The following is a 27,599-nucleotide window of genomic DNA, read 5'->3' as shown; positions in this document are numbered from 1 at the left end:
TGACTCCTGCTCCTCACACAGCTGAGCTTCATCAGAAACACGACTGGAGGGGCCAGGCTCTTCATCAAGCCGTGAGTCTTGTAATTCATCAGAGCCTCCCTCTGACCCTGATGGCCCCTCAACAGCCTCCTCCACCTCCTCCTCAGATTCCTCCGACTCAGCTGTTGGGAACACAGGCTGGCACGGAATCACAACAATAGTACAGCTCCAATGGCTACGTAGCTGGCATCGCCTTGAATAAGAAAAGGCTTCCCCGGCAGGGGTGCTTTAGGACCGGCTCGACTGCAAATAGCCTTTTCAGATTCTCAAAAGCAGTTTGACAGTTCATAGTCCATGTTAGCGGCTGGCCCAGTCTAGGCTTTCCCCCATCCTTGCCTGTCTTTAACAAATCTGTGAAAGGTAAAACAATTTCGGCAAATGAGGGGATGAATTGACAGTAAAAGTTGGCAAATCCCAGAAAGCTTTGAAGCTGTTTGCGAGTCTTTGGGTCTTTGGTTGCCATTCGATTACAGCTTTCACTTTTACAGGATATATTTCAATACCCTCATTGGAAATTCTGTAGCCTAAATAATCCAGTTGGGTCTGATGGAATTCACACTTCAACACTTTAACATATAGTTTGGCATTTAATGGTTTCTTTAACACCTCTCACATTAGTTTCACATGGTCAGCCATATTCTTGCTGTATATCAGGATGTCATCAAGATACACCAAAAACCCCTTGTACAAATGATCATGTAGCACCTGGTTGATCAGCTGCATGAAGACAACTGGAGCCCCCTGTAGTCCAAATGACATAACTTTGAACTGGTAGCTGCCCATAGGACAGTTAAAAGCGGTCTTCCACTCATTTGGGACTTGGCTGGCTCAATGAAGCCTCTCGCTAGGTTTTTGTTCACATATTGCTGTAGTTCATCCATTTCGAGGGGGGTCATAGCATACATTCTCGGCCTTGGGAGTTTGGCCCCTGCTAATAGTTCAATGGCACAGTCATTTGGCCTATGGGATGGCAGGATGTCACACTCTTTCTCACTAAGCACCTCTGCTAAATCCCAGTACTCGCCTGGAATGAGTGGTTCGCCCGGCCGGAGAATGGCAGCTGTCTTTGCTGATTCGGTAAATGGCTTAGGCCCTCCAGTAATGTCAGCAGATTCAAGAGGGGGCTTGGGCTCTATGGGCAATCTCACAGTCCTCATCCCCTTTTCCCACCAGATAAAAGGTTTCCAGTTGTCTAATCAGGCTAGACCTAAAATCACAGCCTCAGTCATCTTCGGGGCCACCACGAAACGGATGAACTCCCAATGTTCACCTATTTCTAAGCATATAGGTTCTGTCAGATGGGTGACTAAAGTCCCTCCCATTAAGGAGCCATCTGCCTGTTTGAACCTCATGGGCCTGGAGAGCAATCTTGCTTGTATATCCATCTTGAAGGCAATTGGCAAACTGATAACGCACTGGGAACATCCTGAGTCCACTAGCACTTTCAGATCCATTTGTACTTCTGTTTTAGGGATTTTGAGCTTAGTAGCGAGAGAAAAAGGTGGAACGGATCGACTTACCATCGGGTTGTTCTCCCCTTCGTCGTCATTGTCATAGGAGGGTAGAGGGGTGGTAGGTCTGAATTGGGCCTCAGCGCTCTCCTGTGTGGGCGACATGACCTGGGTAATGGGCTCTTGCGTGATCCTGCTTGATTTCTCTTTTGCCAGCTCTTCCTCGCCGGTGGCCCCGATCTACCTCCCTGTTGGGGATATGGGATTGGACAATTTGCCGCTTGATGCCCCTTTTGTCCACACCTGAAGCATGTGATTGGTGGACTGGCAAGTGGCTTGGGGGTTTCCGTGGCCACGATGGCTAGAGCTTTTCGTGGAGGCGGCCACCTGGTCTGCTCTGGTTTCGGCCTGACTTCTGGAAGGGACGGTTTCTTGTAATGAGCAAGCTCGACGTCCAATCTCACTGCTGCCTGACACCACTCTTGCAATTGATGAGGGACAGCCCGGTAGATGCAGGCTTGGAAAAGGTGATCATCTATCCCCTCCTTGAAGTGATGCACTAGGGATTGCTCAGGCCACCTTTCAATCTGACCTGCTATCTTGCGAAACTCTTGTACGTATTCCAATGCAAGTTTACCGTCTTGCTTTATTTTGTGAATCTGCTGCTCTGCTTTGAGGGCTATGGATTGGTCTGTTGTGGCTCCGTCCGGTGGGTCCCTCTCATCAGAGGAGGAAGGCTCTGAACATGAAGGAGAGGAGATGGCCAGGCCTCCCTCTCCAGGCCCTTCCCCTCTGGTGCGGCCTTCGGTGCCTTCCGACAGCGAGGAGTTTGGCCAGGAGCCCGGTGTTTCTGGGATTGGCCAGGAGCCCGGTGTTTCTGGGATTGGCCAGGAGCCCGGTGCTTCTGGGATTGGCCAGGAGCCCGGTGCTTCTGGGATTGGCCAGGAGCCAGGTGCTTCTGGGATCAGCCAGGAGCCAGGTGTATCGGACTCCGACGAGGATACGTCTTGGCTGGATCCATGCCAGCGTCGGAAGGACAAGCATGCGCAGCAGCGGACACGCCGTGCCAGATAATTCAGCTGAGTCACCGGGCCACACCCCACTGGCTATATAAGCAAGGGGTGTGGCGTGTGAAACTTTTGAGACGGACAATTTTTGCTGGATATTCTGTTGCAAGCACTCTGGCAAGTTATCTTGAATTTATCTCTGTTTGCTGTGTATTATCAGTAAAGGCTTGGCAGGCAGCTACGAAGTTGCTGCCAAGAATTCATTGGTCTTTGGCTGTGCCGAGCAGTTTTTCAGGCCTCGGCTGACTGGTTGGGGGGTGTGGGTCGGACGGGGGACAGAACATGGTCCTTGAACCTGGTCCTCAATCTAAGAAGGAAGGGAGATTTCTCACTTCAGGCGCCTGTTTGTTGTACAAATTGTTTAGCCACTCGGATGCTTCCCCTTCCAGATTAGCCGCAACAACGTCGACCATAGCAGCTGGATCTGGGTAGAAATTGGTGTTGCAATTCATCTGGGAATGTACTTGATTGAGGAAGAAAATCAGCTTCTCCGGATCACCATCAAAAGTCGCTTTAAGGGTTGCTGCCCCCCATTGCTGCTGCACTCCTAACGGCTGTTGGCCTCCCTGCAGTGGCTGCTGCACTCCGAATGGCTGTTGACCTCCCAACGGTAGCTGCGGCATTCCCAATTGCTGCAGCCCCCCTGCGATTGCTGTGCACTCAGGGGCTGCTGCCACCCCCATTGCTGCTGCACTCCCAAGGGTTGCTGACCTCCCAGCGGTGGTGGGGCATCCCCAATTGCTGCAGGCCCCCCATCGGCTGCTGTGTGTGCATGGGCTGTTGCCCCTGATGGCTGTTGCATTCCTAATGGTTGTTGACCTCCCGGCAGTGGCTGTGGCATCCCCAATTGCTGTAGTCCCCCCCAGCGGCTGTGGCGCTCCTACCTGTTTCTGCCTGACCAACAGGTCATGCAGCTGTTGAATCAAATCTCGCTGAATGCCCACATTTGGATCTTTTCCCTGCGCAGGCCTCGGGCATGGGAGGTGATGCTCCTGGGCTGTGTGATCAATAGTAACGATGGTCAGGATTCCCACAATACCTGTGACAATCCGGGCTTCAACTGTACCGGTGGTGGCGAGGGCTTCGGTAGCGAGGGCGTCCGTCAGGGCTGTAGTCCCACCGTCTGGAACTATCATGGTGGTGGCACCTGACAAGAGCTTCTCTGGTGGCTTGGGTTCTTCTGTCATGAGCGGCACTCTGGAGTTCTAGAGGGGCAGTGACCCGGACTGCCGTGTCCCGAGTGGCGGCAGGGACTCTCCTTACCGGGCTGGAGGTTAGCACTGGTGACTTTGAATGTGGGGAAGCCTCTTGCGCTCTGTTGGTGGGGCTGGAGCTTCTCTTAGGCACAGATTGGCATCGGCCCCGCTAGTCATCGTGTTCACTTGCAGGCAAGGAGTGGGAGAATTGTTCCCCGCTTCTCACCTCTAGCCCCTTGAATCTCTCCACTAACTTCTCCATTGGCTGCGGACTGCAGATATGTACTTCCATTCTCCAGAGTCCTCAATGACTGCCAATCTCCTGGCTCCCCGATGGTCTGGGGAGTGTGATTCTTGAGAGGTTCCTGCTTGCAGGTCGGCCCCAGATAGAATAGAATAGAATAGAATAGAGCAGAATAGAGCAGAATAGAGCAGAATAGAATAGAATAGAATAGAATAGAATAGAGCTGGAAGGGATCTTGGAGGTCTTCTAGTCCAGCCCCCTGCTCAAGCAGGAGAACCTATACCATCTCAGACAAGTGACTGTCTTTTTAAAAACCTCCAGTGATGGATCGCCCACGATTTCACAAGCTGTTCCACTGGTTAATTGTCCTTACTGTTAGGAACTTTCTCCTTAATTCCAGGTTGCTTCTCTCTTTGATCAGTTTCCAACCATTGTTTCTTGTCCTGCCCTCTGGTGCTTTGGATAATAGTTTGACACCCTCTTCTTTGTGGCAGCCCTTCAAATATTGGAATATTGCTATCATGTCTCCCCTGTTTCTTCTTTCTTTAGACTAGCCCAGTGATGGCAAACCTTTTAGAGACTGAGTGCCCAAAACCTGGTCCCGCCCCCTGTCCCGCCCCCGCTTTGCCCCCATCCCTCCTGCCCGCAGGGCCACTCACTGCCTCCAGGGTCCTCCTCAGATCCCCCAGGCAGCCCAGCAGTGCCATGGCGGCCACGGCCTCTGCCATCACTCTGCAGCATCAACTGTGCGCGATGGGGCATGAGGGCAGAGTCTTGTCTACGGTGCCTTGCTGCCATGTCCTTGGCTGCGCTGCTCCATGTGAGCCACACTTGGGGGTGACTCTCCTCCAGGGAGGCTGCTGGTGAGGGGGTTGCGGGGGTAGGCAAGGTTGGGGCAACAGCACGTGTGCCCACAGAGAGGGCTCCGAGTGCCACCTCTCGCACGCGTACCATAGGTTTGCCACCACTGGACTAGCCAAACCCAAGTCCTGCAGCCATTCTTCATATGTTTTAGACTTGGATCATCTTAGTTGCTATTCTCTGAACTTTTTCCAAGGTCTCAAAATCATTTTTCTAATACGGTGACCAAAATTGGTTGCAGTATTCCAGGTGTGGTCTCACTAGGGTTTTATAAAGTGGTACTAATACTTCGCTTGATATTGATTCTATGCCTCTGTTTATACAACCCAGAATTGTATTAGCTTTTTTGGCTGCTGCTGCACGTTGCTTGCTCATAGTCAAGTGATCATCCACTAGGACTCCAAAGTCCCTCTCACAGTTACTGTTTTTGAACCAGGTCTCACCTAATCTGTACTTATATCTTTGATTTTCCCTGCCTAAATATAAAACTTTGCTTTTCTCCACATTAAAACTCATTGTTCCAATTTGTCAAGATCTTTTTGAATCCTGAGCTTGTCTTCTGGGGTGTTGGCTATTCCTGCCAGTTTAGTGTCATCTGCAAATTTGATGAGTTCCCCTTCTATTCCCTCATCTAAGTCATTGATGAAGATATTGAAGAATATTGGGCCTAAGACAGAGCATTGTAGTACCCCGCTGCTTACTTCTCTCCATGTGGATGTAGTACCATTGAGGACTACTCGTTGAGTACAGTTTGTCAGCCAGCTACAAATCCATCTAGTGGTGATGTTGTCTATTCCACCTTTTTCTAGCTTACCAAGCAATAGATTGTGTTCTACTTTGACGCTTACTAAAATTTAAGTATACTATGTCCACAGCGTTTTGCTGGTCTACTAATTTGGTCACTTTATCAAAGAATGAAATAAGATTGGTTTGGCATGATCTGCTTTTAACAAACCCGTGCTGGCTACCAGTTATAACTTTGTTTGCTTCTAGTTGCAGATCTGTTTTTTGATTATCTTTTCCAGGATCTTTCCAGGTATTGATGTTAGACTGATTGCTCTGTAGTTTCCCAGGTCTGGTTTTTTTCCCTTTCTTGAAGATGAGAACCACATCAGCCCTTTCCCAATCATCAGGTACTTTTCCCAGTGCTCAAGGATTTTTGAAAGATATGGTGCAATGGTTCTGAGATAACATCTGCCAGCTCCTTCAGAACTCTGGGATGTAATCTGTCGGGTCCCGGTGATTTATATTCATCAAGGTTGGATAGGTGTTCTCTTACCATTTTCTTGCTTATTTTAATTTTTGTTTCTAGTTTGTCTTTTGCAGTATAGTTTTTTTGGTATATTGGGGTATAATTTCTTTTTGTGTGAAAACTGATGCAAAGAATGAGTTAAGCAGCTCTGCTTTCTCCCTACTGCCTGTTACTTCCTTGCCATCTTCTGTCTTCAGTGAATCTACAATTTCCTTGACTTTTTTCTTGTTATTTATATGTTGAAAGAAATTTTTTATTGTCCTTGATTTCTGTTGCAAGTGTTCGTTCATTCTGAGCCTTAATCATTAAATTAATTAATCATTAAAATTAGCTTTTCATCACTGTCATAATTGCAAATATTTGTTAAATAAGGCAGTCACTAAATGAGGACTACTTGTACTGAAAACCAGTAAACTAATTTAGTTTTCCACAGCCGATATATTCTGTATGAACTTAGAGGAATTAATTAACAAACAGAAGGAAATATTTCAGAGAAGAGTCACATAATGTTCCTCGGGGTTTTTTTCTTTCAAGGTTTGTGGTTTGAATAGGCAGAAGTAGAAAAGACTTTTCCTGAACCTCACCCATTGGGTAATATTGAAGTATAGTGTAAACTCTGAAGTTAGTGAAAAACTTGTTCCCATACGATAATTGCTGTGGAACTCTGTAACAGATGAAAAAACAAAAAGGCAGATATTTCTGTTTTGCCCAAACCTTCACCATTGCCTTATTCACCATTATTTTCTAGATAAATTATGGACTGATAGAGAGTGCTTTCAAAAATTGTAAACATTAGCAGAAATAAGTTTTTGGAACTTTTGAAATAGTTCCGAAAATCTACCAGCTCCAAACTCCTGAAAACAATTCATATTATTCAAGTTCAAAAAAAAAGTTTTAATTTTCAAGAAAGTTCTGGCTTTTATTAAAAGGATTCAATCATAATTTAAAACAGGGAGCCTGCGCAGCTGCTAAGGAGAATGGCTGTACCGGGACGGCACTCTGGATAAGAGTACCTCTTTTACAGCCACTTCCCATCGCCTGGTGGGCTTTTTGAAGTCCTAGATCCCTCGGAGGGGGATTGGAAGGAAGAGGCATCCTGCGGAGCGGTCCTAGATGGCGGTCGGGTCCAATAAAAGCAGGAAAGCCTTGGAGAAGCCGGACGGGGGAAGGAGATGGCCAAGTATGGTGGCTGCTAAGAAATAACAGCAGCCAACTGTGCAGAAAGCAACGGAGAACTAGAGGAGGGACGGTGTGACAGTCTGGTGGTGTGTATATCCAACGACCCCGTGTGAGTGATCTGGGAAGGGAGAACTGCCCTGGAGGATTTCCAAAGAGGGAGAAGAGAAAAGGAGCCCCAGAAAGAAAAGGGTGGAATTTTCCCCCCCCCCCATGGATTAGCGACGATAGAAAAGTTGGGGCAAATGAGGTTTTTACCTTAACTAGCTGGACTTCGTGGGCTGAAAAGGATAAAGTCTAAGAGTATCCCTTCTTTTTTTTTCGTGAGAAGCAAGTAAGAATTCAGAACAAATCAAAAACTGAGGGATAAAAAGTGCCGATGAAGCAGAGAAAGCAGACATTTTGAACTAGTGTTGAAGGCTGCACAGCATTGAAAGGGAGAAGGGAGAAGGGAGACATCTACTGGCCGAGAAGAAAATAGACATAGAGATAAAATAAAGAAAAGAAAAACTGTGCCAGAGAGAAAGAAAATTGGTGACTAAAATTAAGGAGAGACCTTTTACATTTGTATACTCTGTTGAATACATCTATAAATATAATAGTTAAATTGTATATTGTACTGCCAATGAACTCATAATATTGATTACTATTTATAAGATAATTAATTACTGTGAATTAATAATGTGATTGTTATATATCTTATAAGATTTTAGCACTATCTAAGATAGAAAATATAAAATATTACTTTACCATAAAGGCAATTTTGGACAGAGGAGGCACGAATTAGGCAAATTATCCTCTCAGGTGTGCTGGAAAGAAAAACAAGGATTGTGTATAAGTGGGAGGGCTGGTTCACAATATTCTGAAAAATGACAAGTATTTCCAATTTAACAAGAGTTGGGATAGGAAAGAAGCAAATTACTCAAATGACATCAGTTGAACTGAGCCCAGCAGGGCAAAGATCAATAGAAGAGATGATGCAATGAGAAAAAGCGAGCTCATTTAAGGAATTGCAATTGATGTTACAATCTATGCAGGAAGTAATGTTAAGAAACCATGAAGACTTGAAAAAAGAAATAGGAGAAGTAAGGAGTGACACTGGAGAACTCAAAAAAAATTGGGGCAATGGATGCGAAATTTGAATGCTTTCAACAACAAATCTTAAAAAAACGAACAGAAATTACTAGAGATGAAAGAAAGAATGAATAAGGAGGAGAAAAGGGTAGATGAAATGAACGAAAAACTTTTACAAGCTAATAAAGAATTAGAAAAAACAGTCATTTCACTCGAAACAAAGAAAGCAGACCACTATCTACGTTTCCAAAATGTGAGAGAAGAGAAAGGGGAAGACCTACCAGAAATGATGGCAAATTTGCTAGCAGAAGCCCTAGGAAGTAGGAGGGAAGAAATGGTGAATGAGATGGATGAAATATATAGGATCCATACTAATTACGCGAGAAGACACAATCTGCCCAAAGAAGTTCATATTAGATTTGTCAAAAAATCGGTTAGAGATGAAATTTTATACAGAACTAGAGACGATCTGATAGAATTTAGAGGAAAACAACTAGTTGTTCTTAAACAAACCCCTAGAAGGGTAAGATATTTAAGAAGGCTGTATCAACACATAACATCTAAACTAACAAGACAAAATATTAACTTCAGGTGGCTGACGCCGGAAGGCATTATGGTGACATGGCAAGAAAAAAGATACAGGTTAGATACAATAGATGAGGCAGAAGAATTCTTTAGGCAATATTTCTGTAGTGAAGAAGAGTCAGAAATAAAAGAACCGAGAGGAGAAGGTGCTACAGGAGAAAAGGTGATAGAAACAAGGGAATTACAAAGTATAGAAAAGGAAACTGGGAGAGGGAAAAAAGCGGAAAATGGAAATGGCGATGAGAGTAGATTTAAAGAATCTAAAGAGAGCAAACTAACAAGGATGACTAGATTGAAATACAAGCAGTGATATGGAAGAAATAGCGATTTTATCTTTAAATGTTAAATTGCTTAAACTCTCTCGCAAAGAGGAGTAAAATTTTCGATAAGCTTAACAAAATGCATCTGGATATAATAATTTTACAAGAAACACATAAATAGGCAACATCAAAACTTATTGAATTATCTCAAACTAGGAACTATGTTCATGTCATCATCACAACAGAAAAAAGGAGGAATAGTGGTATATATTAGGGAAGGAATTTTGACAAGACAAATTGATCAGGACGAAGAGGGTAGAATATTAATAATCAAGGTTCTTCTGAATCAAAAAAGGTAACCCTCATTGGAATTTATGCCCCAAATGAAAGACAAAAACAATTCTATAAAAAATTGCATAAGGCTGTTGGAGAAATTGAAAATGGGAATATTTGCTTAATGGGTGATTTTAATGCAATAGTGGATAGAGAGTTAGATTATAAAAGCGGCACAACAAGGAAAGGAATTAGAAGAATATTACCCAGTACCTTCTTCAAAATGGTGGAAGAATTTAATATATTGGATAGTTGGAGGGAGAGAAACCTGAAATCAAAACAATTTACATACTACTCTCGTCACCATCTATCGTGGTCTAGAATTGATATGACTTGGATATCAAAAGAACTAAACCTGGAAATAGAGATGTCACAATAGACACAAATCTATGGGCAGACCATAATGCAGTTATAATTTGATGGAAAGGACAGAAGACAAGAAGGAGATGGACCCTAAAAAGAGTAATTTTGAATCAGAAGGAATTTAAATGCAAGATGGAGGAGCAAATGCGTATGTTCCTCCAAACAAATAAAGAAGATACGAACAGCCAAAACCTATGGGACACGGCTAAAGCAGTCATGGGAGGAGTTGCAATTGCGTATATGGCCAGTGATAATAGAAAAAAAAGCAACGCCAAAAAAGTTTAGAGGAAGAACATAGGAAATTGGAAATACAACTACAAATAAAACCGCAAAGTCAGGATCTGAAACAACAATTAGATCTAATTAAACACAAACTGAACATTATGGAGAAGGAGGAACTGGCGCAAAAATTAAAAGAGACAAAAGTTTTTTGAACACGTGAATAAACCTGGGCGATGTCTGGCCCACAGACTAAAGAAACGAAAAGACAAAAGATGGATTAGTAAATTATGTAACGAAGAGGGGGAGAAGATCTATCAGAGTAAAGGGAAAAAAACATGGTATATGAATTTTACAGGAAACTTTATAAAGACGAAGAAAGTATTAGTGAAGATAATGCCTCCAGAAAGCCGACCTTCCGAAGGTCCCAGAAGAAGTCCAAAATTTCCTAAACGAGGATATAACACTTCAAGAAATTACAGAGGCAATCAAAAAGCAAAAAAGTAATAAGACACCAGGCCCAAATGGACTACCATCTGAAATATATAAGAACCTCCAAGAACTCTTAGGTCCAATCTTACTAGATCTATTTAATGAAGTGTTAAAAAAAGCAAAGATCCCGACCTCATGGGAAGAGGCAATTATTACATTAATACCTAAGGAAAACTTTGATTTGACCCTTATCCAAAACTACAGGCCCATACCATTACTTAATTCGGACTACAAATTTTTTATGGCGATAATGGCAGAAAGATTGAAAAGGTTTCTGGTTGAATTTATTCACCCTGATCAAAATGGAGGCAGGAGGCAGGAGGCAGATAAGACATAATGTCAGGATTGTACTAGACATGTTGGAATACTACGAGACCCATAATGAAAAACAGATGATACTTGTCTTTGTCGACGCGCAGAAAGCATTTGACAATGTTAAATGGGATTTTATGTTGAATCAGCTAAAATATATGGAATTTGGTGAAAAGTTTATAAATATGTTCAAAGCAATTTATGCAAAACAGGAAGCGAAAGAAGTAGTAGTAAATGGAGAAACCACTAAAAGTTTCCAAATACAAAAAGGTACAAGTCAAGCCTGTCCATTATCACCACTACTATTTGTACTATCTCTAGAATAATTCTTGACTAGAATATTCTTGACTAGAATAATTCGGAAAGAAGAACAAATTAAAAGCTTAGAAACTAAAAAGGAAATATTTAAGTTACAGGCCTATGCAGACGATTTGGTTTTTATCATGGAAGAGCCCTTGAAGTCTGGTGTAAGGTTGTTGGAAGTATTGGGAGAATACAGAGAAGTAGCAGGTTTAAAAATCAATAAAGAAAAAAATTAAAATGTTAGTTAAAAATATGACGAAATTACAGGAAACTGAGCTAGTTGAGAAATTAAACATTCAGTTAACAAAGAAGGTAAGATATCTAGGGATTCAATTGATGGCGAGATGTGCTACATTTAAAGGAGATAATTATAATAAATTAGTTGATCAAATTAAAATGAATTTAGATAGTTGGAAAAATTTGCAGCTCTCTTTCATGGGAAGAATTGCAATAATAAAGATGAACATACTACCTAAATTACTTTTTTTATTCCAATGTATACCAATTAAATTAGGAAAGGAGTTTTTTGGAAACTTAAATAAAACTATATCTAAATTTATTTGGGAAGGGAAAAAACCGAGAATCAAATTCAAACTTCTATAGGATTCGAAGGAAAGAGGTGGATTCGGCCTCCCAGATTGGGAAAAATATTATCAAGCAGCTACGCTTACTTGGGCGAAAGAGTGGATACATCTGAGAAATAGGAGATTATTAGCCTTAGAAGGCCACGATATGCAGACAGGGTGGCACGCAATTCTTTGGGAAGGAAAGCACAAGGCTCACCAGTACTTCCAGAAACATTATATCAGACAGGCACTACTAAATGTATGGGTCAGAATTAAAAAATGTAATTACATGAAAATCCCTAATTGGGTATCCACATTGGAGATATTCATACATCCAAATTTTATGAAATCAGGAAAGGCTGATAAAGACATCTTGGACGAAGGAGGAGAATTAAAATTGAGGAAAAAGTTACTAGAAGAAGGGATAGAACTTGAATGGTGGGCATACCTTCAAATTCAATCATGATATATGAAGGATAAAAAAGAATGTGGAATAAAATTAGAGCATACAGAATTAGATAAATTTTTATTAGGAATGGAAAAAGAGATAAAAAGGATATATCAATATTTATTGGAATGGGATATGTTGGAAGAGCAAATAAAAGACACAATGTTAATTTGGAGTAAAAATTTCGGCTATGGTATTGACTTAGATAATTGGCAGGATTTATGGGAAAGGAATAGGAAGCTCACACTAGCTACTGCGTACAAAGAAAATTTATACAAGATGTTTTATAGGTGGCATCTTCCCCCTGTGAGATTAGCCAAAATGGACAAAAAGACCTCACTGAAATGTTGGAAATGTAAAGAATCACTAGGGACCTATTACCATATGTGGTGGGAATGTTCAAAAGCACAAAAAATTTGGCATTTAATAAAACAGTGGTTAGAAGAAATACTAATGCAGAACATTGAGCTAAAACCAGAACTCTTTTTGCTGGGTATCGCTAAAGATAGATACAATAAAGGATCCTTATACCTATTATTATACATGCTAACAGCAGCAAGATTAGTCTTTGCACAGAGATGGAAAGACAGTGAGACATCCTCAGAAGAAGAGGTAATAAATAAGATTTTATCCTGTGCTGAAATGGATAGGTTGACGTTAGAATTTAAGGATAAGAATGAAACAGATTACTATGAAATCTGGAACAAATTGTATGATTGGTTGGGGAAAAATAGAGGGAAAAACGCTCCAATTCAGCGAAACACATTGATCAAGCATGTTACTGATTAAAGGGAAAATATTTAAATATTAAAGTGAAAATTAAGAATATTGAGGACGGGAACTATCAGAGAGAATATCTATGGGGGGGGAAAAGAAAAAATAAACATTTGTGTGAATACATGGATTATGGATTATAGATATTGTTGACAATTTTCCTTTATAAATGTAAGCCAGGCAAACACACTGTTAATCAACTATTATGTGATTTATGTTTTAAAAACGAATAAAGTTTATTAAAAAAATCATAATTTAAAATAGAAGAAGGTAATCCATTTGCACCTAGCATAATATTTTAAATATTAAAATGAGGGAATTGGTGCAATTATGTCATGTCTAAGAAGGCTCCTTTAAAAAAAAACAGCTTTCTGAGAATTTATTTTGTTATCTCATGTACATTGTCTATTTTATTGTTACATAGCAACTTATTTAGAAATTTAGGAAACATTACATTAATGATTCTCAACAATTCATTGCCAGTTTTTCATAGCACAATTTGTTCTGGGTATGAAAAGTTACTTCAGTTGCTCCATTTAAATTATCTTATAATCCTCACCGCTTGCAAGCTGGTTGACTACTTTTGTTTAAAAATTATTGTACTGGTAAAAATGGTTTTCAGCCTGAAAATAATGTTTTGGAGAAAAAAGACCTACTAGATTGATCTTTTTTCTTTTGTAATGACTTGACAACAGTACTTTTTTATGTATGTGTATGATGTATAATAAAGTTTAAAATGAAAGAAAAATGGTGTTTAGATAATGTAAACTGATTTTTTTTAAGTTTAGTCCATGTCACTGTTACACAAATACTGTCTAGATTGGGTCTGATCAAATTCACACCATCCATTCAGTTTCTGTCATTATATTGATCTGATTTTTCTATTTGGACATCTGAATTAGACTAATTTTTATATTAGAAATATATTTGTGGTTGATTCCAAGTTGTCTAAATCAGCTATTAAATGAAGTCTCATTTTGATTTGAAAGCTTAATATACTTTTAAGAATCCATAGTATTGTCTTTTAATCACCTTCAGACTGAATATTTATGCAGTTCCAATCACTACTTGGAACAAAATTTATCTCTGTTTTTATACATTTTAGTATAAAAACTAATTAGGATTGCTTGGAATAGTAAAGCAGGTATACTATTCAGAATTATCCTGTTTATTTTTAAGGAGCATACTGTGTTTATAGATGGTATATGGAATAGCACTGTGTAAGCATTCAAAGGACATAGGCCACAATTGTTGTATCTTAAAATCAGCATCTCTCTTCAAAGCATTAAGGATTATCATTTGAAATGGTCATATGTTTAGTAGGTTTCTGCATTTAGTCATTGGAAGACAGCTTTTGAACAAGTTGAATGAGCCTTCCAAATGATACAGCAGTTTTTAATGTTTTGATGACAGGTACTTCACTTGCACTAACATGTTTTGGATGCTTTGCAAAGCTTAGCAGGGAAACATCCATTCAAATAAAAAAAATAGATTTTTTTTAAAAAAACCTACGTTGGATATGGTGCTTTGTCTTAGTCTACTTGGAAACATTTTTATTTGCAAATAGTTTTACTGAATAGCCAAGAATAGTGTCCAAAGTTTAGAAAAGTTTTTAAAAGATTCTCTATGTACTATGTACTAAGAAAACATTTGGAATTATATCCTGCTGGTGAGTCTCTGTGTGTGTTGGTGTATTTCAGGGATGTCAAACTCAATTTCATTGAGGGCCGCATCAGCATTGTGGTTGCCCTCGGGGGGCTGGGTGGGTGTGGCCAGGGTGGGTGCGGCCTACTGGGTGGGCATGGCCAGCTCTACATCATTCGCATCAAGGGTGCCTGTGGGGGCCTGGGCAGGAGTGGGACAGATCTGAGGGTCTCTGGCAGAAGGGGGGTGGGACCGGGGCAAGCGCCAAGGCATGGTCCATTTTTTCATTCCTCACAAAGGGTGACACCTCCCCAGCATGCACCCAGGGGGCGGGGCCAACACAGCAGGGGCTGGTTTCTCGCTGTTTCTAGACGGCCTTGTGGAGCTAAGACTGAATGCATTTCAGCATAGATGGCCACCACAAAATTGTACATTGGCTCCCGGCCGGCCTGGGCCAGGGCCAAGGCAGTGGGGGCTGTTCTCTCACTGTTTCCAGGATGGCTTCACGGGCCACATGAAACCACTTCGCGGGCCGCATCTGGCCTCCGGGCCTTGTGTTTGACATGTCTGGTGTATTTTTATTTGGGGAAGTAGAGGAAGAGAAGTATCAGAACTTGAATGGGAGATTTTAATTACTTTAGTCTTACAGAAAATCACTTTAAATTTATATAAACACACATACACACAGACACATACATTGTGTGTGTGTGTGTGTATAATAGCAGAACATAGTTCAATTTTTTTGAAAAAAATCTTCAGCCACAATATCTGTAATTATAATTTGAAATGAACATTTTTAACAATAACTTATTCTATGACTTGGAAAAATCTCTTTAACAAAAATTTCAGAAATAAAAGGCTTCCGGTTCCTGTGAGCAGTGAAATCAGCTGAGAGATTCGGAATGCCGAGCTCTTCAGCTGAGTTTCTTCCTGTTTGGGGACCCTAAATGGGCCAGAAGCCGCCCCGGAGAGGTGGCAATGAAGAAAGGTAGTCCTAGGGACCTAGGAGAGATAGCGGTCTCCCCAATCGGTCCAGGAGAAGCCTCCCAGAAACCAACAGGGGAAAGGCAAGCTAACTCCATTGTCTAGCCCCAGCTGCAAGCAACGGAAGTCAAAAGCTTTACTATAAGCTGATTGTGAACAGTGCGTTTGAAGCTGGGTAAGAACTGATTTTCTCTATCCTACTTATTTTCCTGAAAAGCAGAACTCCCAAGAAGCAAAAATACCTCCGAGAGTGAAAAAGGGAGGGGTTTCCTCCCCACCCTTTTGGCTATTGGAAGTGGTGAATCTAACTCATTAAGGAGGAAAAAGACTAGAAAGAACTGAAAAATGATCCAATGCTGACACCTACTGGTGGATGAAGATTATAAAATCTCTGCCTGTGGTCTTCAAAGTCTTAATAAACACAGCTGTTTAGATAAAGTGAGACTTACAGAAACAATGTATACAAGAGGAAATACTGTATATGATAAGCTGCAATCAATTCAAAGGACAATGATCTCAAACCACAAAGAAATACAAAACAACTTTGAAAGTATAAATCAACTTATCTCCAATTTAATTTCACTCCCAAAAAACCCTCAGGAGAATACAGCAGAGATGACTGACTATAAATCTGAGGATAAAGACTTAAAGATGGACTTCCATAAAATAAAAGAGTATGATTTAATCCAAGTGGGAGAAAAGACAACTTACATTTCAACACCACAAAGTAAATTTGAAGATAAGAGAAAGGATTGGATGAAGAGACAAAAAGTGACAGAAGAAGTGGAGAGAAAAGGAAGGAAAAAGATTCCTAATAAAAAGAGGTGGGCAAATGCCCATGACAGAGACATTGATTTACTCTCTACATCTACAGCAACATCTATGATCATATGGGAAAACCTTTTGATTCAGCAAATACATTGATTAAGAAAGATTCTGGGCAAAGAAAAAAGATTAAGATGAAAACTAAGAAAATAGATGATGGGACATATCAGAGAGAATACTTAAAAAAGAAACGTGTTTGAATATGGTTAAAGAAATAGAATTTTTTTGGAATATACCACTCTAAGAGGGATGAAATGTTTTAGATACTTAAATGTGACTGAATTTAAGAAAAGTATATAAAAATGCTTTGAATCAGAGTTAAGGGATTAGATGACTAGATCTATTAAATGGAATGTCTAAAGATTAAATATATTCTTAACTATGATTAAAAAGAATAAGAAATTTGAGGAAATAAATACATATTAATCTAGGAGGGATATATATTCCAAGTAGTATGTTATTTCTTATGTTCCGTTGCTCCTGTTTTCTTCTCTTATTTTTTATTTTTTATTTCTTTTTCGTTTTCCCCCCCTCTCTTTTTACTCTTTTATTTATTACCTAAGAAATGTAAAAATGTGAGATGGCTTATATGGAAAAAATAGAATTAAATCTGTCAATGTAAATGTAACTAATCGTTGAGAAAACCCTTACCAGTAAGAATATTTAGAACTTGGTGGGAGAAATAAACTAAAATAAGGATTGTAACAGGATTGATGACAAGGCAACCCAAATGACTGAAAATAAAAGAAATATAAAGGGGAAGTTACTGGAAAGCTTTCAGGTGGTTAAAAACTTTGGACTGAAATCTTGGCTGTCTGATAATTATAAGACCCCTGAAAAGACAAACTGTTACAAAATACTGTTTTCAGTGGTGCTTTGATAATTGGAAACATATTGGATTACAAAAATAATATATAAAGATAAGAACTACACAAGATTTGGTTGTTTGGATTTCAAGATGGGCTGGTTTGATAAAGCTAATTAAAGAGACTATGGTACCAGTGAAAAACTACCTAGAAGAGGGAGACAAAATGGATGTTGTATATTATCTAAAAGTGACAGAAAACCACACCTAATATCTCCTGCTGAAGACTCCAGCGTGGAACATCAGAGATTTGCAGGAACAACGACTGAAGACAAAGCAAATACATTCCAGGAGAAAATATATGCAATGCTGCGACAGAGTCAAATGACAATTGTCTTAAATCATGATGAGATGAAAAACAACTTTGATAACATAAATGAACATATCTCTAACCTAAACTCACAATTATACAATGCTCAAAAAATTACGATAAAGAATGAACAAATAAATCAGACAATAGAACATAAATCAGAGGAAAATGACTTAAATATGGAAGCTACAAATGAAGAGAACTACAACTTAATACAAACAAAAGAAAATCCGTAAAACTTTGCTACAACAAAGAAAATAAAAAAGATGTTTTACCTTCCAGGACTTCAAAACAAACTTGAGGACAAAAAAGATGATTTAATAAAATGGATTAAAGAGCTGTCAGGAGAATCATTAAAGTGTGGGAGACAAAAAATGAATATTCTACTTAATTTATCTTTTTTATCCCCAACAATATCTACAAAAATACAGCCTGGCAAGCTAAACCTACTGATTTGGAAACCGACCTGGCAAAAGAAGAAGATTAGAATTAGATTTAAGAGATGTGATTCAATTTACCAGATGGAATACTATATGACTAAACACTTGTTTGAATACAGTTAAAAAATACAAAGTTTGGATAGAAAGAGGCCCTATAGTAAGATTGCTAGATGTGTACTAAATGATTAAATACTTGTTTGAACATGGTTAAAAGAATAGATAAAGCTTGGACATAAAGGGGCCCTATAGTAAGAGGGATAAGATATATTAATAGTATGATACTTTTATAATATATGATATGTAAAAATATTGAGATGGTGTATTTGAATGAAGAGTTTGGACATTAAAAGATAATGAATTTTGAGAAAATTATGACTGATAAGAGTGGTTTCAATACTGAGGGGAAATTAAGCTTAAATAAGAATTTTGAAAATAGGACATATAATGACTTAATAAGATGACTTCTATAAATACAATTGAAACATAAGCTGATTAGAAAATATGTTATATGTTGATGTTATTGTTATATGTACAAATAGTAGAAAAATGTTTATACCCAACTCTGTATGTATTGAAAGTATTTAGAATTATATTTGTTTAATGTAGACAAAAGGAGACTATTACTGGAAGAAGAGAGGATCAAGGAAATGTATTATCAACTAACATTGATCAATTATAGAAATTAATTATTATTGATTGTTTTTAAATACATGAACCCAGACAACACATTGTTCACTAAGCACTAAAGATTGTTAATGTAAAAAATTAATAAAATATATTTTAAAAAAGTTTAAAGCAAGTGGACAGTATGGTTTGTTAATGCAGTTTATTACCATGCTGCTTCTTAATTTAAAGATTGTCTTGGACTTACTGATATCTAAAATCTGCATTTTAACTTTCTGCAAAATAACAAATTTTAGTGGCCCTTGGCTATGTAGCTATAATATTGAGTTGTGAGAAAAGGTTTTACATAGAATTAAACTTTTAATGTTAACAATTAACATAGAAATTAATACATTACTTTATTGTCTTGTGCTTTATTGTGCATATCAACATTATCCATTTACCTGAAACTGCTATGGTATGTTTGATGCACGCTCAGAATTTGCTATGAATGCAAAAATGCAAATGCTTGAGGCATTCAGAAGCATAAAATTAAAATCTCAGCTTCTAAAGGTGTATGAATGGCCACTCTTGTCTGCGTCTATTGTCATTATAATACCAACTTTGCCTTTGGCATATTTAATAAACTCTTTGATATATTTCCTTTAGAGGGAAATAAGTTTATATATAATTAGCTTAATCCTCAGGAAAAAAATTAGTGCTACACAAAAAAAATATATTTTGTTTTTTGTTTTGTTTGGATGGTTGGTTTTATCACTATTGGCTTAGACACATATTTTATGTGGTTAAGAACATTAACATATTGTTGGTTTTTATTAAGAATTTAATGCTAAATCAGATCAAGGTCTATCTTTTTCACAGTAATTAATCATATACCTATTTTTGTTTTTAATATATTTTAATTACAATTTTGAGGAAAATATAAAATCAGAGAAGGGGAAAAGGAGTAGTATGCAAATAGGTAAACAAAGATCTTATCATAGTTATTATAATTTTACATTGTATCAGTGTAAATAAAAGAATATTTTATATCATTTAAAAAGTCTGAAAATCTCTTTTAAACTGTAAGCAAAATAAAATGAAACTGAATATTTGCAATAAATACTCACAATCCCACAAATCATAGAATTGCAATAATTCTGTTTTTTGCTTCTTACACACACATAACTACATGCACATTTGGAGTTTTTGTGTGTGTGCTTATTATCATAAGCATAATCTGATACTAATCTGAGGATAGCAAATCTGAGTTTTAGGTAGAATTCTAAAAAAGGATTTATTGTCACTGTGCATATGGTGATACATGTAATCTGTGAGAAAAATTGACTTTTCCTTTTGCAAAGCAGAAGGACATACTTCAATAATTTTGCCTAAGATACTTCCAAATAGTGAAGCCTAAAGATAAATATTATATATTTAATCTATAAATAAACGTTGGGTTTTACATAGGAAAGCTAAAAGTATGGTTTACTTGTCTTCCATCAATGACCTTTGCTTTTTACAATGCCTTTCGTAGCCAAATTCAGACACCTTTTATGTGGTTCTTAGTTTCATGTTTCTGAGCTGTTGAAGTGCTGTAGCTCTTTTATATTTCTTGGCTGCTGTATTGTTGTATTTGTAATACTTTCTTTTTAGAAATTGCTAGCCAGACTGTATTATTAAAAATTGTATTCTTTAATCTTGAAATACTGTTATATTACATTCATTTTATTACAAAGGTTTTTATGTTGCTTTAGTCATTTTGATTCCAAGCAGCTCACAAGAAGCAAAATACAGATACTATAATCATAACAAAATAAGCAAAATATCAAAAGCATAATTCTCATCACCATCAATTTCATCATGATTTAGAATATTATGCTCCAGTTAAACTACAAATTTATTACATTAATCAAAATAATACTGTTTTGTAAGCCCACCTTGAAAACAAGGTTGTTTACTAGTATGTTATGCAATGTAACAACAGTGTTAAGGGATTTAATCACATGTAAAATTTCCCAAGGTGGTTAAATGACATGGTTGAGAAGGTTAATAGGCATTTTCTAGAAACTGTTTACAATTTATATATTTACATCACAGAGCTATAATTCAAACATAGTAAGATAAGCAATTGTTGTCAATTCAGTTTGCATTTAGAAAGTTTTTGATTATTATGTCTTTGCTGATATCTGTTTTGATAAATTTATGTAAGAACCTCTTTAGTAATGCTTCATATAGGAATTTATACTGGAATTATGTTTATTTAAAATCCCTGAATATTCTGCTATAGTAATTTGCTATAATGTGCAGGTAACTGTTCTACCATCTGAATTAATTTACTATCTTTTGAAGAGAATGGCTTATAAATTCATACATAAGTAGAGTAGAAGATGAGTTTGCCCTTTTTAGCTTTTATATATTTTCCTCAGGGAAGATTTTGTCTTCCTCTGCTTCTGGACTTATTAATTTTATTAATTTAATACATTTTATTACATTTATTAATTTTAGTCTCCCATTCTAGAAAAGAGGATATATGTCAAATTATTATAATGACTAATTTAAATTGTATGTTTGACAGTAATTTTCAAAAAGCAACTGTATTAGAGGTCTTTTACGGTTATATAATTAGTATGACTTTAAAATCTGAAAACGAAACAAACTGTGCTGCTTTATGGGGAAAATAAGGTGTAAACAGCAATAGTACATTTTGTACCATATTCTCAGCTACCAAATGATCTATACAGAATGTGTTAATACTTTAGAAAGTCTTGTAGTCTTATAGTTCAAATTTGTAAGAAAGTTCATATATATATTTGTGATTTTAAGGACCCACTTCAATCCACATCTTAAGAAAGCAGAACTCTTGGAAACGGTTTCTTCCAACAGGAACTTTTATTAAAAGAAATTGATAGCAGGCAAGATAGACAGGATCTGAGGGATTCCCTTACAATTCGATGTTTTAAAGTGTCCCTAAGCAGCCCCCCATCCTGCAGTTCTTCCAGGCGATTCAAACTGGCAGATTTCTAGGTGTTAATTCCAGCAGAGGTAATATAAATCTGGTTCTGTTGGCACGATCATTCAACATCTCCTCACACAGATCCCAGATGCTGCATCTTTCCCCTCCCCCTTTCTCTCGCTGGCCGGTAAGGAGGAGAAGTTCAGAGGGGCATAGGATGAAAGGCAAATGGCTATATTGTTATGGGTAGCAGACCCGAAGCGAATCAACAAAAGGTTACTTTGTAGTGAATAGAGGAAGTGAAAGTAATAAAAAAACCATGCATACCCCCCCTTAGTAGTATGACAGGATCCAGGAGAGAGTAAGAATTGGTTTTATATCAGAGAAGATAGATAGAAATGAAATATAACTGGATTCTGACAAATGTGTATTTAAGGTAGATAAGCTAACAAATGGATATTTTAAATATGAAGTTGGGTTGTTGCTAAACATAGTAAGAATTGGATATGAATTGAGTTGAACTGAATAAGTAAAAGGCATGCAGATAAATGGATATTTTAACAAAAGTTGAACATTGAGCAAGGAGTAAGAGACAAAGATATGTGATGTCCTCTTGTATGTGCAAAAGTATGTTTAATACTTTTTTTTTACATTACAAAGTATTAAATGTGAGTTTGTGTGTACTCATCTCATGTGACTGAGAACTCAAATGATTTGCTGCAAATCCTAGGTTGTTGCATCCAACCATTACAATTTAGACATAAATGAAAACCCATCTCCCCTACCTAATAATCAAACAAATGCAGATGCGGGAAGATAGTGGATGGGATATTGTCTGCTATAAGCAATGAATGTACAAGACTGATCCTCTCCCCACTTTGCTACTGTATATGGTAATAAAATCGTAGTTAGAAACAGGAAAAGGGTAGAAATGAACTGAATGCAATGGGAATGGAATACTTAAGAAATGTGGGTACTAAAACATAAAGGAGTGAGAATGAGTGCTCTATGTGGATTGCATACAAAGTGAATGACCATTGAGGTGTTTTGAATATATATGAATGAGGATCAAATCATAATAAAATATATGAAGGAAGAATGAGAGGAAAGGGATACCTGAAAAAAATGTTATTGGATGAACTTTAGATCCTCAGAAAAAGAAAAGCACAAATTCAAGAAATAAAATACAATTTATATTTGTTATATAGATGTGAAGAAAAGTATGAAAGGCTATAGTGTATTAATGCAAATGAGGTCTAGGTAGATTTTTTTTTCCTTTTCTCTCATTTCCTGAGTCCAGGAAAGTTCTCAATTTGTATCAATATTTTCACCAATATCATTAATTGATTTTAGCCACTATCTGATCCGATGAATCTATTCTGATTTACTACATCATCTTAAACTGTATATTCACTGTAATAAAAAATAGAACAAATATTGTGTCATTGAAGTGAACTTAAGTAACATCAAACAAAGGAAAACATTTCTAAAATACATCACTAGAATACATTGGGTACAGTACTTACTTACTTACCATTGGGCAAATAGTCCCTATGAAGATTACCTCAGCAGTTATATTAACACAGGAACTTTTATTGCTAACAATAAGAGCAATTTTGGCAGAATTATCCAAATGATTAATATTTCTATAATCTGACCTAAACAATAAAACAGAATGATCATGCTTTTTGAAGGCAATGGTCATTATAGTCTTAAATATCTTGAGTTTATCAGGTGATAGTTCACAAGGTAGAAGGGCTGCTTCATAGAGTTCCAGCCCTTGTTAATATTCACATTAGAGAAAAGAGCATTAAATAGCCTTTTACCTTGATTTAAGTAGAAGTGAATCAGCCAGCACTGCTGATGTAGCTACCTGTTTACCCTCTTTCTTTTTAAATATTGACACTAAGAACTTTGTGTCAGTGAGGCTCAAGGAATACAAAAATGTTTGACACTTATCAATTGGTTTATGTTGATATTTTCTTCTTACAGTATATATGTTTCATTATATGTTTCATTATGAAATGTAATCATTTTTTATATATTTATATATCTCATTGCCTTTTTTTCTTTCTGATTTTTAGGAACAGGCACTTTTGGGCGGGTTCACCTGGTGAGAGAGAAAGCTGCTAAATGCTACTTCGCATTGAAAGTAATGAGCATTCCAGATGTTATTCGGCTAAAACAAGAACAACATGTACACAATGAAAAATCTGTTTTGAAAGAAGTGAATCATCCATTTCTGATCAGATTGTAAGCTTCATCTACTGCGTTCAATCGCGATCAGTTCTAGCAATCAAAATCTTTGGGTGACAAATTTTCAATTCCCCCCCCCCATATTCAACAGTATCTAGGAAGCCTATTGCAGAAGAAAAATGAAATATATATTATAAACACTTTGTCTCTGTTTGCTTTTCCAAAAAGGTGTGATGTGTGATTTTACAGCATTGCTCAGGATAGATTGATTATCCTTCAAAGTACAGTAATTGTTATAGTTGTATATAATGTATATATTCAAGCATTTTTCATGGATAAATATGTGTGTGTGTATATATATATATACGTATACATATGCACATATATATGTTTCTGAAAGATATCTTCCTTTTTTGTGCATTCAGCTTGCTTTTTGACATAATTTTATCATGGCATAAGTCTTGATAGTATTATTCCTAGGAGAGGCTCAAAGGTTTTCCTGCCTGAAGAGAGAAGAAAGTTTTCTATGTCTCCAGTTTTAGCTCTGAAACAATTTTAAGAATTCTGAAAACATCTGAAGTGGTTAAATGGGTACTGCAGAACAAAAGTGGAATCTGTAAATCCAATTTTTTTCTCTTTTACAAGAAGAATGTCTATAGGATAATTCCACTTGTATAAAAGAATGCCTTTTTTGATAGTTGACACTATGGTTATTTTTTTTTTAGATAACGAATGAGTACATGAATGAAAGCTCATGTTTTCAATAAGCAAAATTACTCCCATTTTGAATATGTTCTCACAAATATAGTGGTTTTGTATAAGACTTGGCAGCTTTCTTCATTAGAAGGAAATAATTTAGAGATATTTCTAAGCTTCAGGGGAAAATGGTTACAGCACTCAGTATTTTAATAAAGTAATTGCTGATAAATGTGTTGTGTTGACAGTACACAAACTACAATTCCCTCTGATTGAAACTACAGGAAATCTGTTTCTGTATATGGCTCATTACTTTTTAAAAATATCTTGTGGTAATGGGTGGAGTAATGCATGTTACCGGAAATGTCAGAATTTCACAAGTTAAACTATAAACAGAGGAATTATAAGTACATATTGCAAAAGTAATTTCAACATAACAAGATTATATCCTAATAAGATGAAACTGACAAAGAGAACAAAGGATAGCAAGCTCAATTAAAAATGCATTTTTGCCTACTAGTGATGATTCTGAGAAATAAACATGTAAAATTTATGGCAGAATTAATTTTTGTACAGGTTATATTTCTGAGTCCTCAACCATTTTTATTGCAAATTTTCAAGTATTAGTCAATTCATTGATAAGTGAATGAAGTGAAGAAATAGAACAGAAGTACACTGGGATAATACATTTATTGGACTATTTCTAGCAGTGGTTTTATACTAACACAGGATCTGGCAAACTGGTCATTTGGATCTTGTCATCTCTGGTGATTAACTGTGTTGATCCAATGCTGAAACCTTGAATCTAAAAATTTCTAAAACCTATGGAGATACTTACTACTCCTGTCTACTCTATTTTTGTCCATATCTTTAGGCAAAACAAACCTTATTTTTTTGTCCTGAACATTGTCTGAAATAGGTAATACTTTAAAGATGGAAACAATTATTGTTTTCCTTCTTTAATAAATATACAATGGGGTCTACCCAAGGACACCTTTGTGCAAACAAAAACCATGAAAAATATTTAGATTGAACCAAACCTCAAATCTCAAAATAGTACAGAATATTCTGAACTTTTCATAGTAGAGAGTGGACTTTATTTACCTGCCAGAGCTTTGCTTTTTTAATTGTTTTAATTGCATATATGGAATTGGGAAATCCTGCATCAAAAATAAAAGCAAAAATAATACAAAAAATTCAGAAGGAAAAATTTAAAACATGTAACAAATTTATAAAAACATATAACAACAACAACAACAACAAAGTTGGAAGGGACCTTGGAGGTCATCGAGTCCAACCCCCTGCTCAGGCAGGAATCCTACACCATTTCAGACAAATGGCTGTCCAGTCTCTTCTTAAAAACTTCCAGTGTTGGAGCATTCACCGCTTCTGGAGGCAGGTTGTTCCATTGGTTAACTGTTCTAACTGTCAGGAAGTTTCTCCTTAGTTCTAAGTTGCTTCTCTCCTTGATCAGTTTCCATCCGTTGCTTCTCGTCCTGCCTTCAGGCGCCTTGGAGAATAGCTTGACTTCCTCTTCTTTGTGGCAGTATATGGTATTATGTTCCTGCTAAGATTATTTAGAAGGTGATGTAATGAATCTGTCCTCTATGGAAGAGTTGAACACTGATCCTCATGATTATTTTTTACTATATCTTATGAAATTGAACTTTAGTTTTTTTCCTTCAGCTGAAATTCTTATTCAGAGCTTCAATATTTAAATGTTTGTAAAGTATATTTTTTACTCATTTGTTTAACTGGGTTCTCTTTATCTAATCTTGTGCCTTGTTTGGAGAACAGATCACATTTTATGTCAAATTTATACAGCAATATTGAACATTCAAAGGGCTCACAAACCTTTAAGCAACACTATAAATATACAGAGAATTTCATACAGGAAATGCATATCAATTTTTAATACATGTGGAGAAATTCATGTACTTCATTTCATCTACCTCCTCAGCTTGGGAATTGTATCATTTATAGTAGGTTGTTTTGACTCACTCAGCAACTTTGTATTTCATTTAACTGTTCTTCCTTTGTTCACTGGTAATTATACTTCAACCTTGATGCAGAATCACAGAGATTCAGTAAATTAAACTAATCTTTAAAAGTTGCAGTGATTATGTTTCTCTACTTGGCTTCTGACTTCCTTACTCCTTTGCCTGAAAGTGTGCAGAACTCCATTTCAAGACCAAGCTGGGATGTTTCTGTCAACATTTAGTCATGTTATGAGTGGTTTTATTGGGGGCCCTGGAATAAAAAAAAGTATTTTAAGATTTCTAAGCCTCAGCAGTATTATATCTTAATTGAAATTATGCAATAGTACATACTCAATTATTTAAGTGTCTATTTAAGGTTCTTAAATAATTTTTGTCACTTTACTAATATGCTGATTTTTAAAAAATTTCTGAAAAACTGAATGTATTTTTATTATTACAGATACTGGACTAATCATGATGAACGATTTCTATATATGTTGATGGAATATGTACCTGGAGGTGAACTTTTTAGCTATCTACGCAATATGGGACGCTTTAATAACAGCACTGGACTATTTTACTCTGCAGAGATAATTTGTGCAATAGAATACCTCCATTCAAAAGAAATTGTTTACAGAGACTTAAAACCAGAAAATATTTTATTAGACAAAGAGGGGCATATCAAACTCACAGACTTTGGCTTTGCTAAAAAGCTTGTTGATAGGTAAGTTATTTGATGCTGACTTTGACTTTTTACTTTTTTCCAGGGAAAAAATGGGGAAATGAATACAGAAAATGAAATTTTTCATCAGACTAGCAGTATCAGACATACAATGATTCGTACTGTTTGTTTTAACCTTCCTAAATGATGATTCCTAGCACACATTAATTAATTGACTATATGCTGTCAAGTCAGTGTCATCTCTTAACCTGGCCCTTCAAATATTCTAAAGTTACACCCGTCACACTGTAACTGAGTCCATCTACCTTGCTGCTTTTTTTTTTTTTCAATATAAAATTTTTATTGTTTTCCAAAAAAGAAAAAAACATCACAAGTATTACACAATATTATAATATATCCCACCC

General features: G+C 37.0%; 1 protein-coding gene across 1 annotated transcript in view; it reads left to right on the top strand.

Moving 5' to 3' along the window:
• Positions 1-10,968: 10,968 nt before the first annotated feature.
• The window catches only part of PRKX (protein kinase X-linked), a 41,261-nt gene continuing 24,630 nt past the window's right edge, over positions 10,969-27,599 (top strand). The window contains exons 1-3 of the mRNA XM_015819288.1: positions 10,969-11,194; positions 23,727-23,895; positions 26,974-27,237. Coding sequence (XP_015674774.1) covers positions 10,969-11,194; positions 23,727-23,895; positions 26,974-27,237 — 659 coding nt within the window. The remainder of the gene's footprint in view (positions 11,195-23,726; positions 23,896-26,973; positions 27,238-27,599) is intronic.

Source organism: Protobothrops mucrosquamatus, unplaced genomic scaffold (assembly GCF_001527695.2).
Source record: "Protobothrops mucrosquamatus isolate PMUCROS unplaced genomic scaffold, P.Mucros_1.0 scaffold887, whole genome shotgun sequence".
Lineage (NCBI taxonomy): Eukaryota > Metazoa > Chordata > Lepidosauria > Squamata > Viperidae > Protobothrops > Protobothrops mucrosquamatus.
Note: the sequence above shows the minus strand (reverse complement) of the source record. Positions and strands in the feature narration are given on the sequence as shown.